We start from the raw sequence: 19,306 nt of genomic DNA on the forward strand, positions 1-19,306 counted from the left end.
GTATACTTGAATTGTGATGAGAATTGTGCAGCTTGCTTCTCACTGCTGTGGCATGCGGATAAGTGATCCTTCACCTGTTGTGAGAAGCTGCTCATTTGCATAAAGTTAAAAAGATACAGACCTGAATGTGTTGCTGATAGCGTGTGTCTTTTGAAAGATATTGTTGTAACTGCTGACTTACCTCACCTCTTCTTTGCTTCACAGAGAGTCAGTTTGTCGTGTCCACCTGGGGGGTGTTTGGCGGTGGTAGTGGGTCCAGGAGCGCCGGGCTTTGATCCTTACGGGCGCTGGAGAGCGTGCCAACAGTCACTCCACCAGAAGGATGCTATTTTTGTTTTTACACTTTTTATGCACAGCGGGTGGAATAAATATATTGTTTTTGGAACCGCTTTTCTGGTTATTTTTAGCGCTGGGTTCCGTCTGACGCAGGTCCGCTCCAAAACCCGCGTCGACACATAACAGAAACGACGTCATTAAGGGCAAACGACGCATTCTAAACCCAGCATAGTAACATAGCTGTTTCAGAGAGCCTTTTAGGAAGGTTCTGAGCCATTACAGACCCAACCAATTTTTTTTGGGCTACATATCACATCACAGAACAAGGATTAATGCCCCATGCAACCTCTCTCTATCACCTTTAATTGAAAAGCAAAGTTCACCCGCTATGAGTCTTTGTTGCCACTATCATTTGTCTATATCAGAGGCCCATTATTGGCCTGGGGCTCCAAGCATTTGCCTGCCGAGCTTATTGGCAGGTAGTGCCTCTGGGGACGCCCACATTTCACCTGGTTGAGGCAGATAGATGGTTACCTTTGAGAGGTGTGGGTGAACCTATTGTCTGCCTGAATGGTTCCTATCCAGGACCCACGGCAGTTCCGTAGTGAAAGCGGCAATACGTGGCACCAACACGTGCTCCAAGGCCTGACCTGTATTCTTTAAGATACACATCATAATAATCTGAGCACAAAAGAAGCTGAGTACTAGCATTTGGAAGAGCTGTTTTGTGCTTGAATGATTGTGATGGAATGTCCGTTTTTGGCAACACGCATACTGTTGGGCAGATCCATCGTTACCTCAGATTTGTTGAAGCATCATAAAAAATTAAACACGTAAGAGCTGCAGCGGCTCCAAGGCTCAAACAGGGGGGAGGCATTTGTAATGTAATACATCAGAACACTCCAACATACGGCGTGCCAACTGTCTGCAGTTTTGCACAAACTACTGCAGATCTTCCGCAATCTTAAAAATAAGTAGTCTTGGAGAAATTAATCCTACGATTGGCACTGAATTAGTGTTGCGTGTTCCCAGCTCAAGCACCCAATGGTATGTTTTTTCAAAAATCCTGATTTTAAACGGCAGCAGGAAGAAACCAAAGCCAAAGTCTGAGGCTGGACATGGAACACTGACTCAGATCTCCTGAGATCGGCTTTGCTTTCTTCTGCTCCAGCTGGAGATATTTAACATTCACCAGCAGATGACATTTCTTTCCTATCTGGTAAAGCCTCTGTAGAAACGATGTAAACAACAAGGAAAGATTGAGAACAGGGGAAGGCTGTAAAAACTAAATATCACCAGCTCTAAATCTTTGTCAGGGTGATGAATGAGCTACCAATTACACAGACTAATGACATTTTGCACAACTGGTCATTTATGTGGGCAACTTGCTCTGGTGCAGTGTTTTTCAGGACAGCCGTGAATCTTATTAAAAACCCTGAAGACAGAGGAGGAGATATTTGTGTGTCTGGACATTTGATGGAGCTAATAAGGGTCCCGATGAATGAATTTAAATGAAATTTTGAATATTGCTTTGCATATTTATGCTCTTCATCATGGAAGCTACCAAAGTGATGCAATATGTTGAAGTATTTTTTAGCTGTTTCAGATGGTATTTGCATTTCGTGCTTTTTGTTATTCAAAGCCTGACAAGGTGTGGCCCGTAACATACCACCACCACCACCAAAAAAAAAAAACAAGTTACCTACTTGAGATCACTCATGTTTAAGCATCTGTAGTTAAATCAGGGTATTGTCAAAGCTCAAGCTCAAAATGTGTTTTTTAAGCAAGGGGTCGCTTCCAGTCCTCAACAATGAAAACCACATGGAAGTGTCAAACTCTGCAGTTCCTTCAATGGCCACTTGAGGCTGGCTCCAGAAATGAGTCAATCCCCATAGAACCCCATGTTTACACACTCCAAAAAGTAATTCAGTGGCTTTGTATATATCACAATAATAAACAGTTATACTGATTTAACAAAGTCTCTGGAACGCATTCAATTGATTGTTTGAGTTGGATATACCAAAAATGAAATGCCTAAACAATGTATCAGTTAATTGTATCTTAACTTTCCATTTATTATTTGAGTTTATTTCATTGAAATAAATTAACATTTGCTAATATACTTAATTTGTTTGGTAAATTTCATTCAGAATATTTGGAAAGAACTAATATACTTAATATTTTTACTTAGTATATTTAAATGATTTCACTGCTTTTTAATTTACTCAATATTTTTAAGTGTAAAAGTGTTTAGCCAAAAAAACTGAGTAGAACACAGTAACATTTTTTTTACAGTGCATGTCCAGCTTCACAGCTAAATAAAAGTTTACTGCTATAAAAAAGAGTTTTGGTTTTGCAAAAAATGCAAAATGACTTAATATTACATGACTTAATGGTTTAATGATGAATAGTTAGAGATAAGGTCATCTTAAGTGACACCTGCGTGTCGGGTCCAGGTGGCCAGGTGCTAGCAGGCTTTGCTATCAGGTGGCCCTTAGTTGCAATTAATTAAGATTTGACTGTATTTGTCTTTTCTGAGCAGAAGTCCTCACAATAAATTAAACTTTGCACTACAGTGCTACCGGTGGCATAGATTATATAAACCAACTTTGGAAAAAAAAAAATCCCTTTACTTGTTTTCCCAATTTAGTCTGGACAAATAAATATTTGAATGTACCGATGGACACGTCTGTAGAGATTCTCAATCATCCAGGTCGTGGTAGCAATCAGATTGATGTTTCGCTTTTCATCCAGAACTGATGAGACTTTGGTGAATGGAGAGTGAAACATCTTCAAAGAACTAATTAAGTCCAGTTGACCTAACTCATCCTATTTAGAGATGGACCGGTGGAATCCCTTAGAATTAGATTAGATTAGATTAGATAGAACTTTATTAATCCCTTTGCAAGACTCCCTCAGGGAAATTGAGGTTTCAGCAGCATTGTATAGCAGCACGCAGAGTATTAAAAGTGAAAGTAAAAAACAATTTGCAAATATAAATATAAATACACAAATATAAATACCAGAAATACTGCTCGCTACTGGTTTACTGGCTGCTACTGTTCCTCTCATTCCCGTCCCCTGTCTTCCTGTTACTCCTCCTCCCCCTGAGTGAGGGGTCGTACAGTCTGATGGCCTGAGGGACAAAGGAGTTTTTCAGTCTGTTGGTCCTGCACTTGGGAAGGAGCAGTCTGTGGCTGAAGAGGCTCCTCTGGTTGCTGATGATGGTGTGCAGAGGGTGACTGGCATCATCCATAATGTCCAGCTGTTTGTCCAATGTACTGCATATCCCAGCCAGCTTTCAGCCAATGCTGTAATCAGTTTTTTTTAAAACCACTTCTCTTGTCTGTTATTTTATAATTTGATACTTAGTTTAAATTTACGCAATGTTGCAAATGTCTTTGGTTGTCTTTATTTAAACTGTAACCATAGTTTAAGCATAAAATGTCAGTATTTCTAATAGCACACACTGTCTAAATAAATGGAGAATAAATGATCACAGGAAATCTACAACTTTGTTGAGGGTGGGGGTGTGTAAAAGACAGAACATCAATTTGTCAATTACTGAAGAGAAGCAACTCAAGCCAACTGGACTAATTAAAGCTGAAAGATATTTGGTGTGAGAAAGTTGGCGGCGGGGATTGCACATCAAACGTTAAGCACCGCTGAGCTTCACTGGCTTGGGTTTGGTCTCTTAAGAAGTCAAGACTCACAAAAGCCTTTTTACGATCACAAATTACACTTTTGTTTTTCATGTCCAGAGAGCTCCCTCGTCAGATGTCTCCTATTTAATGATGTCAAAATGTACATTCGCTCAAAATGACTCGAGGGAGGTTTGGAGTGAAATTGGGTGAAGATTGATGGCTGCTATGAAGAAAATGCTCATTAATTCCTCAAAATTGAAACCAGGTGTCTGTTCAAAGCGTTGCATTCCTCTGATCATCACAAACCCTCTGCAATGATCAGCCATCCTGTACAATTTAACGCTGATGTGCAATCACACGGACTACTGCTTTATTATTTACAGTGATGCACTGGAATGTGTTTGAATCTTTGTTTACAGATCTTTTTCTGTGCTTTTTTCTTCTTCTTCAGATTTACACACGCTATGGAAAATGTTACACTTTCAACTCGGGGTTAGATGGCAACCCGTTGTTGACTACATTAAAAGGCGGCACAGGGAACGGTTTGGAGATCATGCTGGACATCCAGCAGGACGAATACCTGCCGGTTTGGGGCGACACAGGTCAGTACATGTTTTAGCACTGCTCTGCAAAATTCACCTTTTTTTTTTTTTTGTCCTTGGCCGTTTGTGTAACCCGTAGAGGCGTGTCTTAGTGATAAGCAAACTGCAAACCTCATTTTCCCAGGTCTTATCATTCACAGGAATGCTTTATCTCTGCAGGATGTGCAGTGACGGGATGTGACATAAAGAAAGTTTCATAGCACATTAACTCCATCTGTTTCTACGAGTTGATATACCTTGCATCACATCTTAGAAATTACTTTTATTGATACTACCACAAATTTGGAGATACCCATGTTGTTTTTTTGTATATTCATAAAATATACAACATAAATGCTCAGCAAAAATATAAATGCAACACTCATTTTTGCTTCTGCTTTTCATGAGTTGAAGATATTTCTTTATTATTCCCACATGGGGAAATTTGCAGTGTCACAGCAGCAGTGGTAACAGAATTGTGCAACATTAAAGCAAAGTAAAGTGAAGGCAAATACAAATATCTAGACATGGTAAATCAAGAGAATGAAAAATAGAGAAATACTATGTACATTGTAGGTAGGACAAGAATTCTGTTTATGCTGTGGATACAGTGAGTGTATATTAGAATACATTTAACAAAATTATTGCACAGTTTTTTGACCAGGGATATATATAAATTAATATATACACTTACTGGGAGCAGTGCAGATTGTACAGTCGAACAACAGCAGGACCTTCGATACTGCTCATTCAGACACTTTCAGTGAAGGACCTTCCCAATACTGTGATTTTTTGTTCTGAAGTGAAAAGATCTGAAGACACTTTGTTCTGAAGTGGAAGATCTAACACGTCCTCTATCCACACAAAAGGTTTATTTCCCTCAAATTGTGTTCACTAATTTGATAAAATCCATATCTGTGAGTGCTTCATTTTTGCCATGATGATCCTTCTGCCTTGCAGGCGTGTCATTAAAAGATGACGATTAAACAGCATGATTATTGCACAGGTGGGCCTTGGACTGGTTGCAGTAAAGGTCCATTGTAAAATGTGTAGTTGATCATGGAAAAAAATTAAAATTTTAGCTGCATAAGCCAGTTGTAGTGATCTTGGCCTGGAATGGTTCATGAAATGAACATTCAGTTTACAGATAACAGCTCAGATGGACAATTCTGCAGTCAGGATGTCGACTGCACACGCCACCAAAACATATGACATTTATGGCTTTGTGTTGTGTAAAAAAAAAAAAAGAAAGAAAAAGAAGAAGAACTGCAACTTTTATTGTGGGTGTTTATTGTGATCAGTCCAAGACACACCTGTGCAATAATCATGCTGTTTAATCTGCGTCTTCATATGCCACGCCTGCCAGCTGGAGGGAATGTTTTGGCAAAGTTGAAACACTCACTTTTAACAAGTTAATTTAATCTTAACAAATCTGAGAAGAAAATTTGAGAAACCTTTTATGTGCATAGAAGAATGACAGGACTGAGCGGAGGTGAGGCACAGACAGAGGCTGGACACAAATGCAGGCTCACAACAGGACGTATGATTAAAGGATGGTTTAATTCAGGCCTGGGTTCGCTAACAGGAAGGCAGTCCACGGAGCAAAAGTACCAGGCAGGGACAAGACGGAGGACGTGGTCAAAAACAAGCAGAGTCAGTACACGAGCGAACAGAGTTATCAGGGCTGAGGCAAAAGGCAGGATCCGGTACACAGAGCAGAGTCAAAAACACGGCTTGGCAAAAACGGGATGAGACAAAGTGCTGGTAAGTGAGTGAATCAACAAACGAGCAGGGAGGAAGTGGTAATAGGATAATGAGGTGCAGGTGGTGGAGGAAGGGCCTGGAAGGGGGCGTGGTCAGGTGAAAACTAAGCGGCAAAAGAGATGCAGAAAGGCAGTGAAAAATGGGCAAGTAAACGACACACAAATGGGGCGTGGCCAACAGTGATGAGAAAGTGCAGGTGCAGAAAGAGAGTGCCGTGATCAGAAGAAGTCTGTGATAACAATGAAGCTGGGTGTGAACATGTGCGACTGAGATGAGTGCAGACACAGAGCAGACGAGGACAGGATGAGACAGACAGGTGAGCAGTGAAGACAATTACAGACAAGACAACTAAAGATCATACCAAGAAAACACGAACAGGAATCTAAACTTGACTGAAAAGGACTGAAAAGCAAACCAGAAGATGATAAACAGAATAATAGGAAATTGAACAGTATGACAAAACTAAACTGGAACAGACAGACAAAAACTATAAGAAAAACAGAAACTAAGTGATAACAAAACCTGGCATAACAGTACTACATAACAGAAATGAGAACAGCAAGAATAGGCAAACAATAACTAAATGAAACCATGAAAACACAGACTGATAGAACAAAACAAGAACGGAACTGAAACATGGCCAAAGTCTAAGAGTAACAAAGAAAGAAAGTAACAAAGCAAGAATAGAACATAGAATAAACACATGATGAAAGTAACAATTAATAAAACAAGGCTGGGGCAGAAGGAGCAGAACCAAATAAAGAGGGAAAATAAGGACTGAAGCCTGGAACTGGGCCGGGCATGACAAAGAAGTGCAAAGTCTTTTATTTCAACTCATGAAAAATGGGAGTGAAAACGCTTACAGGGCATCCAGAAAGTATTCACGGCGCTTCACATTTTCCACTTTTGTTATATTACAGCCTTATTCCAAAATGGAGTAAATTCATTTTTTACCTAAAAAATTCTACTCACACCACCCTATAATAACAACATGAAAAACATTTTTTTATTTTTTTGCAAATGTATTAAAAATAAAACCTAAGAAGTCAGATGCACATAAGTATTCACACACTTCGCTCAGTGCTTTGTTGATGCACCTTTGGCAGCAATTACAGCCTCAAGTCTTCTTGAATATGATGTCACAAGCTTGGTGCACCTATCTATGTGCAGTTTTACCCATTCCTCTTTGCAGCACCTCTCAAGTTCCATCAGGTTAGATGGGGAGCGCCGGTGCACAGCCATTTTCAGATCTCTCCAGAGATGGTCAATCAGATTCAGGTCTGGGCTCTGGCTGGGCCACTCAAGGACATTCACAGAGTTGTCCTGAAGCCACTCCTTTGATATCTTGGCTGTGTGCTTAGGGTCAGTGGCCTGCTGGAAGACGAACTGTCACCGCAGTCTGAGGTCAAAAGCGCTCTGGAGCAGGTTTTCAGCCAGGATGTCTCTGTACTTGCTGCATTCATCTTTCCCTCAATCCTGACTAGTTCCCAGTTCTTGCTGCTGAAAAACATCCCCACAGCATGATGCTGCCACCACCATGCTTCACTGTAGGGATGGTGCCTGGTTTCCTCCAAACATGACGCCTGGCATTCACACCAAAGAGTTCAATCTTTGTCTCATCAGACCAGAGAATTTTGTTTCTCATGGTCTGAGCGTCCTTCGGGTGTCTTTTAACAAACTCCAGGTGGGCTGCCATGTGCCTTTTACTAAGAAGTGGCTTCCGTCTGGCCACTCTACCATACAGGCCTGATTGGTGGATTGCTGCAGAGATGGTTGTCCTTCTGGATGTTTCTCCTCTCTCCACAGAGGAATGCTGGAGTTCTGACAGAGTGACCATCACCTCCCTGACTAAGGCCCTTCTCCCCCGATCGTTCAGTTTAGATGAGCGGCCAGCTCTAGGAAGAGTCCTGGTGGATCCGAACGTCTTCCACTTACAGATGATGGAGGCCACTGTGCTCATTGAGATCTACAAAGCAGCAGAAATGTTTCTGTAGCCTTCACCAGATTTCTGCCTCGAGACAATCCTGGCTCAGAGACAATTCCTTTGACTTCATCCTTGGTTTGTGCTCTGACATGCACTGTCAACTGTGCAACTATATGTAGACAGGTGTGTGTCTTTCCAAATCATGTCCAATCAACTGAATTTACCCCAGGTGGTCTCCAATTAAGCTGTGGAAATATCTCAAGGATGATCAGTGGAAACAGGACACACCTGAGCTCAGCTTTGAGCTTCATGGCAACTGCTGTGAATCCTTAGGTACATGTGATTTCTTAGTTTTTTCATTTTTAATAAATGAACAAAAATCTAAAAAAAAAAAAAACTTTTTCACATTGTCATTATGGGGTATTGTGTGTAGAATTTTGAGGAAAGAAATGAATTTCATCCCTTTTGAAATAAGGTTGTAACATAACAAAATGTGTAAAAAGTAAAGTGTTGTGAATTCTTTCCAGATACGCTGTATAATTTTGTTGAGTATAAATCTGCTGATCTCTGGCATTTCAGTATGGAGCACTTGGACGAAGTGGCAAAAAAAGCAGGTTTCTTTCTGCAAGTGTACTTGTTTTTGATCTGGCATGCTGTATCCACAGATGAGACATCCTACGAAGCAGGCATCAAGGTTCAGATCCACAGCCAGGATGAGCCACCCTTCATTGACCAGCTGGGATTCGGTGTGGCCCCTGGTTTTCAAACTTTTGTGTCATGTCAGCAGCAACTGGTACCTAATGTTCAGCCTCCAGTTTCCAGCATCAACCCAGTGCTTCATTCTGTGATATTTTTTATTTCATTTTATTTTTCCCCTGTTGTCATTACTGCTGTGCCACAGAGCCGGGAGCAAAATCAGAGCTTCAGTTTTACACCAGATGAGGTGTAAAATTATGTGTTTAAAATATCTAGATATTTAAATTAAATTAAATTAAATTATTTATTTATTTATTCATTTCTAAAATGGAATTCCTGAGCACCCACCTGCATTAGAGGGTTATTGATGCAACCATACGAGCATACTGTGTGGAATAAGGCACAAAAAAAAAAAAAAAAAAAATGCCCAGGCTGCACAACATGCAAATGTATTTGGCACTTCAGCTTGTTTTACTTGTCATTTTGATTTTTTTTTTTTTTTTTTTTTTTTACTTTTATCTTTGGATTAAAAAAGCCATTTTCACACAGCCAAAAGACTGCTGCAGTCAAAATGAAGTATGGGTAAACATCAGAAATGATTTTTCTCTTTGAAATATTAGAAAAAAAAAATTGACAGCATTTCAAAGCACTGCCTGGAAGACTATTTATAAGTAGTTTGACACTGAAGACGCCTCCTCCAGAATTACTGCAGCATCAAAGATAAATATTCAAGCTGTCACCATATTTTTGTTGGCAGACACACACAACTATTAAAAGGCGTCTGTTTCAACTCTTATCAGAAACATGCAAACAGGTCATAGTTTGCAAAAAATAAACAATAAAAAAATTCTCCCTCACCCTTTATCACTTAAAAATGATTCATGCTTTATGTTAAACATCCTCAAAGTACCACAGTTCAAGTGTGTGTGGAAAATTATGACATACAGCATGGATATCATGGTTGCTCTGTGCAACACACCCACACAGTCTGTGGGAGAGAGATGGGGGAGACACCATCTGTAAAAGAGGAAGAAGGGTTGTGGCAGTCAGGAGCTCCTTTACCTTTATAACAGGACATAGATGATGTCCACCCACTTCTAAATGGGTGCGAGCCTTGGCTGGGGAAGTATCCAACTCCTCCTGAGGGTTTTTTTTTTTCTTTTGTGATTACAGGAAGAAACCTCAAGCAGACCAGACTCTGTGGGGTGGCCATCTCCTTTGGCCATACTCACAATAAAACAAGGCATAACAAGGAAATGTCACATATGCAAAGACAGAATTGTTGCATTTAAGCAACCGTATACGTTATAGAATCCAGCTGTCAGGAAACCTTATGACTCAGAAAGCATCTAAATGTATTTCAAGTCACTGCACCAGCATCTCTGCTACAGTAGGAATATTTTCCAGTCGAAATAGTTCACAAATATAGTTGACGTAGTCAACTAGATGTGTAATTTTCTTCTAGATGACTTGTCAGGTAATTCAGATTTTGCTGCACAGCTGTCAATTCAATTTATTTCATTTATATAGTGCCAAATCACAACAAAGTTGCCTCAAGGTGCTTCACACAAGTGAGGTCTAACCTTACCAACCCCTAGAGCACGTACACAGGCGACAGTTGTAAGGAAAAATTCCCTCTGATGATATTGAGGAAGAAACCTCAAGCAGATCAGACTCAAAGAGGTGACCCACTGCTTAGGCCATTCTAACAGTTACAAGCAACCATGTTCTGTCAAAACAGAAACAATGTACCATTACAGAGATTGCTTCTCTGAGGACAGAGATCAAGTAGTCACCATCACATGCCAGCCCCCACCTGTAGCCAGCACTCCCTACACTCAAAAGCTGTGAATAAATATCTTTCATCTATGCACCTCCCTACCTGGCTGACCTGGTTAAGCCCTATGTACCAGCTCGGGCCCTGCGTTCGCAGGGTGCAGGACTTCTCTGTGTTCCTAGGGTGAATAAAATGTCTGCGGGTCACAGAGCTTTCGCTTATCGTGCCCCCGTTCTATGGAATGATCTCCCTGCGAATATAAGGCAGTTAGATTCGGTGGAAACTTTTAAGTCAAGACTTACAACCCCAATTCCAATGAAGTTGGGATGTTGTGTAAAATGTAAATAAAAAAAGAATACAATGATTTGCAAATCATCTTAAACCCATATTGAATTAAATACACCACAAAGACAAGCTATTTAATGTTCAAACTGATAAACTTTATTGTTTTTGTACAAATATTTGCTCATTTTGAAATGGATGCCTACAACATGTTTCAAAAAAGCTGGAACAGTGATATATTTACCACTGTGTTACATCACCTTTCCTTCTAACAACACTCAATAAGCATTTGGAAACTGAGGACAGTAATTGTTGAAGCTTTGTAGGTGGAATTCTTTCCCATTCTTGCTTGATGTACGACTTCAGTTGTTCAGCAGTCCGGGGTCTCTGTTGTCGTATTTTGTGCTTCATAACGCGCCACACATTTTCAGTGGGCGACAGGTCTGGACTGCAGGCAGGCCAGTCTAGTACCCGCACTCTTTTACTATGAAGCCACGCTGTTGTAACACGTGCAGAATGTGGCTTGGCATTGTCTTGCTGAAATAAGCAGGGACGTCCCTGAAAAAGAAGTTGCTTGGATGGCAGCATGTGTTGCTCCAAAACCTGGATGTACCTTTCAGCATTGATGGTGCCATCACAGATGTGTAAGTTGCCTATGCCATGGGTACTAACACACCCCCATACCATCACAGATGGTGGCTTTTGAACTTTGCGCTGGTAACAATCTGGATAGTCTTTTCCTCTTTTGTCCAGAGGGCACGACGTCCATGATTTCCAAAAACAATTTGAAATGTGGACTCATCAGACCACAGCACATTTTTCCACTTTGCGTCTGTCCATTTCAAATGAGCTCAGGCCCAGAGAAGGCGGCGATGTTTCTGGATGTTATTGATGTATAGCTTTCACTTTGCATGGTAGAGTTTTAACTTGCAGTTGTAGATGTAGCGATGAACCGTGTTAACTGACAATGGTTTTCTGAAGTGTTCCTGAGCCCACACAGTAAAATCCTTTACACAATCAGTTTTTAATGCACTGCCACCTGAGGGATCGAAGGTCATGGGCATTTAATGTTGGTTTTCAGCCTTGCCGCTTAACGTGTAGAAAATTCTCCAGATTCTCTGAATCTTCTGATTATATTATGGACTGTAGATGATGGAATCCCTAAACTCCTTGCAATTGAACATTGAGAAACATTGTTCTTAAACTGTTTCATTATTTTTTCACGCAATTGTTCACAAAGTGGTGATCCTCACCCCATCTTTGCTTGTGAACAGCTGAGCCTTTTGAGGATGCTCCTTTTGTACCCAATCATGTCATTCACCTGTTTCCAATTAACCTGTTCACCCGTGGAATGTTCCAAACAGGTGTTCTTTGAGCATTCATCAACAGTCTTTTGTTGCCCATCCCAGCTTTTTTGAAACGTGTTGCAGGCATCCATTTCAAAATGACCAAATATTTGCACAAAAACAATAAAGTTTATCAGTTTGAACATTAAATATCTTGTCTTTGTGGTATATTCAATTGAAGGTTGAAGAGGATTTGCAAATCATTGTATTCTGTTTTTATTTACATTTCATACAACATCCCAACTTCATTGGAATTGGGGTTGTAAAACCCATTTGTTTTCCCTGTTTTATCTTTAGTATATTATGTTATTTTGTGTTTTTTAATTATTGTTAATCTTTTATGGTTTTTCCTCTTTTATTATGTTTTTAAACTTTTAATTCATTTTGTTCTGTTTTTCTAAATTGTGTTGTGTGAAGCATCTTGAGGTGACTTTGTCGTGAGTTGGCGCTATATAAATTAATAAATTTGATTTGATTTATTAGAACATAAACATTGTTTCCTTCTAGTTCATTATGTCAGTGCCATGTTTTCAACTTGTAGTTATTTTTACTAAATTAATGTAAATTCAAAGTTTCACTGGACATATTTGACTTCATTCATTTATTGTCAAGATTAGCCATCGACTAGTCAATAACTAAAGGCAGTTGACTTATACACCAATGATTTTTTTTTATTATTAGTTGGCCAAACCCTGCTAAAAATCTGTTAAAAAATGATCGATTCAAGTGTCAGTCATTAACACCAATGGCTATTTTCCACATTTTGATTTCAGGGAAATAAGAGTTTTAGTAGTTCACATAGAACCTGAAAGGACTATAAAACCTTTGTTCTCTGTAGGAGATAGAGCCCCCTGAGTTTTCAACTATCTTGTCACTGCTGTCAGTGAAGGATAAAAAGTAATAACTGCTGTTAAGCCTGAATTGATCCGCAAGCCTGTGTTTAAGGTCATAACACCGTGCTCACATGGATTTCCTATCCAAATCTAATGAAACTGTAAAGCGGCTATTTGACGCTGCCAAGACACCAAATTCAAATAGAATCTCTTTCGTCTCCTCCACAGACTGGAGGAGCATACAAATGACATGCTGGGCTTTGATTTCTAAGACAAAAAAATCCCCAGAGAACAGAAAAATACTAGAAGTCACAAGAAAACTGTTACGGCGTCACTCAGGATTTTATATCAGGACTACTACGTGGAACGTTCTGCTGGAGGCTCATCAAAATTTTGACCACATCATCGGACTTTGTGCAGTTATGAAGCAAGAAATACTGCAACAGTCGATTAATTGTATTACTTCAGTTTTTATTGAGGTTGATTTCAATGATTTTGCTCCTGATGTTAATGTTCTTGGTAAATTTATGGGCATGAAAAAAAGGTTAATAAAATCTCCCTGGGTTGATTCAGCAGAATAACATGGGATGATGGAGACAGAGTTGTGAAACAGACACTTGGACACCACAAAGATGACAAATTTCACTTTGGGTAGCATTATGAAACCTGCAACGTCTCTCTTTCTGTCTCTCTCTCTCTCTCTGCTGTAAAATCCTCCACCATATCATCATTCAGCCATGTGCAAGAAAATAATTTCTTCTATTAATCACTTTTGCAAAGTTCCCTCAACAAAGCAAAGCGCGCCATGTGCCATTTATAATCTCAACATCGGCGACAGCTAAAAGACGTGTTTACGGCCTAAAAGATGTGTTGAATTAATTAGACTGTCATTAATGTCTGGCCAACATTATTATCAGTCAGTCAAACCAATGCAGCGACACTCTTCTCAATTTCATCGTTACAGTAGCAGTCGGATTTGAATTCCGAGACCTTTTCATTCTTAAAGTGATTGTCAGAGTAATTACATTTTTTAATAAGAGGCTGTGACTGGCGAGCGCAGACACATGCCAATGCATTGCACATGGAATGCGGCTGAATGATGATGGAAGTCAGAAAGGAAAGGAGGCGAGACAAGTCACCAATGCTGCACGAGGGTCGGTGGAAGCTGCAGCTTTTTTGTTGTTGATGTGACAACAAGCTGTGTGTCCGGATGTCATGACCACTTTGCATCTCTTACCTTGCGCCTCGTACTCTTTTTTGTTTTGTTTTTTGTCATTTTTGAGAATGACGTGGGCTGTGTTCCCTTACCCTTCGCCTAGATGAGACGTCCTATGAGGCTGGAATAAAGGTACAACTTCACTCTCACACAGAGCCTCCTTTCCTCCATCAGCTGGGCTTCAGGGTTGGCCCCGGCTTCCAAACATTTGTTTCCACCCAAGAGCAGAGGGTAGCGTATAATGTCTGGGCTTGCTGCATGCCACAAACTATTGTATTGTTTAAAACCAGCGTCATTACCTTCTCCATTTATCCATCATCCTCCTTTTCATCCTCTCCTCTGTTTAATCTTTTATTTAAACAAAGAGCATCTTCTTCCCACCTGATTAATTCATCTGTCTACATGTATGGCTTGACCTTTTGACTGATGTGCAGTTCCCTTAGCGTTTTATTAATTATTATTACTAGGGGTGTAACAATGCATTGTGAATCATGATGGTTGCATCATAAAGCCTGTATTGAATCTTTTTTTTTAAATTAGTATCATGATGCCATGAAAGTCAGCAACTGCATGGAAGAAATAATGACCTTTAGCACTAGAATCATAAATGATTTCTAAAATACACAAATAGGAAACTGTTAACATCAAGGATTAAACAATTTGTACTTCAGAATAATTTATTTCTTTAAAGTTAAACATTCACCACAGATTACTTTGTACAAAATTAGTGGGAACAGTGATAGAATTATGTATTGTGGTATGTATCAAATTGTGATAAATGTTTTCGTGATATATATTGTATAATGGAGATAGTGTATCGTTACACCCCTAATTATTACTGTATTGTTCCAGAGGATACATTTTTTGTTTGTTTGTTTTTTAAACTACTTCTGGAGTTCCTGCATCTTGTAATTCAGTACAAATTATACATGGAAAAATCATGTGGGGTTTTTTATTCAACTGTTTACATAAGGCATTCCCATGAATTAAGGTACTAAACAAAATAAACTTCAATAATATAAACATAAATGCTCACAGTATATAGTATGCTACAACAGTGCATAAAAATCTCAAGTTAAAGAGTTAATAACACAGAAACAAGGCGCAACTTATACTCCAGTACGACTTATACTCCAAAAGGTATGCCATATCTTTATCGTGGAGCTGTTAAACAGCTACTTATTGTCACCTTGTGGTTACCAGACAGTGTGATTCATTAAGTTTTATTACCCACGAGGACTTTGGCATCAGTTCTTGGTGAGGATTTTACCCCCCTGTGCAAATCTTATTATGACAGTCTGTGGACTGAAAATCAAATTCACAAATGCCTTGAACGTGTTTGCCATCACAATGCCAAATCTTTAGTTGGCCTGCAACTAACAATTGTTTTGTCAGTTAATGGATTAGTTGTTAAGAATCACCAGAAAATGGTGATTAGTGTTTTCTAATGCCCAAGATGATGCCTTCAAATGTCTTGTTTGTCTGCAACCCAGAGATATTCAGTGTACTGCTAGATAGGAGTAAAGACACGAGTAAAATAAACAAGAAAGTATTAATCAATTATGAAAAGAGTTGTACATTTGCATTGAAACTGTACCTCTCATACCGTACCTCTGAGATGACACTACCCTACCATGTTAATACATATTGTACTAAACAAAACTTTATTTTTTATGGTGTATGTTGTTTTCATATTACGAGTTTTTTCTCATAAAATTACGATTTTATTCTTGTAATATTATAACTTTATTCTCGTAATATTATGAGTTTTTTCTCCTAAAATTACAACTTTATTCTCAGAAATTATGACTTTATTCTCAAAGTCTAAAAAAAAAAAAAAAAAACTCGGTGTAGCCCTAAAACGCTGTCATAATTTTCATATAAACCACATCAATTTGCAAGTCAGCTCATTTAGGATTTTATGAATGTTCAACATGTGATTTATCTCACTTTAGATTCATTCCATTCATGCTCCTCAGAGCAGTGCATTTAGTACATTTCATTCATTGTTCATTCGGACTGAAGCTGTATCCAGCCTCGGGCCACCAATTTGATGTCCTCTGCCTTTGGCTATTGTATCAGATAAACAGAAACTCTGGCCAAGTTTTGTTGGCCTTCATAAATAATGAATATGTTTTGTTATGTAAAGAAAAAGTTGACATTTATCATCAGAAATGTGAACTTAACTTAGTTTTGAAGAGAAACACACACATTTTGCTTTAAGCACTGTATGTGAACAAGAACTGTAAAATTTAATCATTAAATATTCCTCATGGATTTAATTTGGAATTCCCCAAGATGTACACAAATGTAATGGCCTGTGCTTCACCTTTTAATGAGAGTTTTACTTCCGAGGAGACTGCTAATAGACCCTCGCGTTATTGTTAAATTCATACAACTTTCCCATCAGACTTGTTTTAAAATTTAAACATATCTGGTCTTACTCTTAATTAGGTCAATATAAAATAGGCAGTTGTGCTTGTGTAATTTCTGTTAAAACCAGTACATGTGATGTAGTCGTTCATGTGAGAGATCTGAAAAGTTTACTGTTCTGACTTCTGTTCTCAGGGCTGGTATTGAAAATTTGTCCATTGTTTGTGGTGTCCTGTTTGAAAATGTATATTTTACAGATTGTTTAAGGCCTGTCTATTCCCATGGTACTCTGCTTCCTGCCTGGGACTAGACCTGCATCAATAATGTTGTGCATGTTCTCTGCTTGCTGCTACACATGATCAATAATGTTAAATAATTTTGTTCCAATAGTGTCTTAATTTATTGCATTTGTAATTTTGTGTTTGTTTCTTTCTTTCTTTGACACATTGATGTCAGCTTGTCATCCCCTGCTGTGTTTATGCCCGACTGGGCTTTATAGCTCTGTGTCTGTAATGCTGAGATGAAATGTGCACTTCTTGCTCTTTCAGCTTCAGTACCTCCCTCCGCCTTGGGGAGACTGCAAGTCTACTCCCATGGAGTCTGAATACTACTCCACATACAGCATCACCGCCTGCCGCATTGACTGTGAGACCCGCTACCTGCTGGAGAACTGCAACTGCAGAATGGTTCACATGCCTGGTACGAACCCAGACTGATTTAAAACCAGTGGTAGTTCCTGGGGGGTGGGGGGGGGGGGAGGCAGTGGCCCTATTACCAATAGAGCTGGATCTGCCAGCATCTGCAACGTAATTTTAAACATGTACAGTTAAAGCCACAGTGTGGAGAAATTGGTGTCATCTGGTGGTGAGGTTGCACTTTATGTAATCCTGCCATCAGCCTTGATTTTGTTTCCTGTCACTTTTTCGCTTTGTTGTTACAGGAAATCAAGCAGTATGCATGACTACCCATTTCACACAAATTAAGTTTCTCAGATTCTTAGCCTGCACTAGCAATCAAGGCCCGGTTTCATAAAGCAGTCTAATCTTTCAGTCTACTAAACTTACTTAGTCGACTACAGCGAGTCGTCCAACATTATCCGTCTAATCACGGTTTCACATCGATGGTTAAACTTGCAGATTAGCTGTCTTACCTTAGTCAACGGTTTTCACGTTCATAATGGGCACGCACATGCTGTTACCAAGAGATGGCTCCAATGCACGACAGTTTTGTTTACTTCCGGGTTGGTTGCTGTCATGAACTATCCAGCCTTTATTTCATTAACTGGCTTTATTAACATTTACGGACACGTACGAACTGCAGAATGATGGGATTAGCTCTTAGCCTAGTAATTTCACTCTTCAATTTCTTCTACACTTCCGTCAAGCCTTTTTGTGCACACAATGTTGCTCATTGTAACAGCGATGCCCGGTGGCTTGTGTGAGAACTCACAAACACATCATCACAGTCGTCTGCTGCAACCACGGCCAAAAGCAGAGGAAGTTCTCCTTCTGCAAGAATACGAGTGATGTAGGGCTGCTCTTGCATGTTCCAACGAGTGGTGGTACATGATAGCTGCCATTTTTCAGTTTTGTTGACTAAAATAAGATTAGCCTCCTCTGTACCAGGCTAAAAACTTTAGTCAGGTAACAAGAAAGTTTAGCCAACTAAGCACTTTGTCAATCAATCAATCAATCAATTTTTTTTTATATAGCGCCAAATCACAACAAACAGTTGCCCCAAGGCGCTTTATATTGTAAGGCAAGGCCATACAATAATTATGTAAAACCCCAACGGTCAAAACGACCCCCTGTGAGCAAGCACTTGGCTACAGTGGGAAGGAAAAACTCCCTTTTAACAGGAAGAAACCTCCAGCAGAACCAGGCTCAGGGAGGGGCAGTCTTCTGCTGGGACTTTGTGCAACAACTAACATCAAAAATTAGTCAACTAAGTGAGTTTATTCAACTAAACAAGACAAAACTGCTTTATGAAACAGGGCCCAGTATACCATATAAACGGGAGCACCTACTGATTCCACTTCTTTTTCTTTTCTTTTTTTTTTCATTTTGAAACATTGAGAAAATTACAAGACATTCATTGAAATTCCCTTGTGGTCACAGAGCCAGTATGTGACCACTGGCCAATCCCATTTGCAAAATTTTGTTTGTTTTTTTTGTTTTGTTTTGTTTTGGGGGTTTTTTGTTTGTTTTTTGTTTTAACTAAACTATAGAACATTAGTTGCGCTGTGACAAGAGACAGAAATCACCAAGAGAATTAATCCTCATGACTAAAATAAATAAACATAAATAAAATGAAAAAAGGGAAATAATAAAGGATTATTAACTGAGCAAGCGAGGTTAATAATTAGTTTATTATATGATTATTATATATAAAGATGCAAACTTACAGTATCGCCCGAATATACTGCTGACGGTGTTGGGCTCGTTGGCTTTCTTCACCTCCATGAAGAACTTGCTAACAAGTGGTCCAGTCGTTAGCTGGTAAGCTTTCAATCTGTGTGGTTTTTCCAGTGCTGTTTAGATATTTATGGAGTACGTTCATGTGTGACTTGGTTTTTCTAATCGTGTTTTTAGCTT

The 19,306-nt window shown here is 39.3% G+C and overlaps 1 protein-coding gene across 5 annotated transcripts in view; it reads left to right on the plus strand.

Moving 5' to 3' along the window:
• The window catches only part of asic1c (acid-sensing (proton-gated) ion channel 1c), a 337,041-nt gene that overhangs the window by 288,292 nt on the left and 29,443 nt on the right, over positions 1-19,306 (plus strand). For 4 of the 5 annotated variants that reach the window (XM_034182369.1, XM_034182370.1, XM_034182366.1 and 1 more), the window contains exons 2-4: positions 4,372-4,522; positions 8,855-8,982; positions 17,261-17,411. In XM_034182369.1, coding sequence (XP_034038260.1) covers positions 4,372-4,522; positions 8,855-8,982; positions 17,261-17,411 — 430 coding nt within the window. Of the gene's footprint in view, positions 1-4,371; positions 4,523-8,854; positions 8,983-14,442; positions 14,571-17,260; positions 17,412-19,306 lie in introns of all 5 variants that reach the window. The other variant, XM_034182367.1, reaches the window with a different exon arrangement.

The sequence above is a fragment of the Thalassophryne amazonica genome, chromosome 12 (genome assembly GCF_902500255.1).
Source record: "Thalassophryne amazonica chromosome 12, fThaAma1.1, whole genome shotgun sequence".
In the NCBI taxonomy this organism is placed as follows: domain Eukaryota; kingdom Metazoa; phylum Chordata; class Actinopteri; order Batrachoidiformes; family Batrachoididae; genus Thalassophryne; species Thalassophryne amazonica.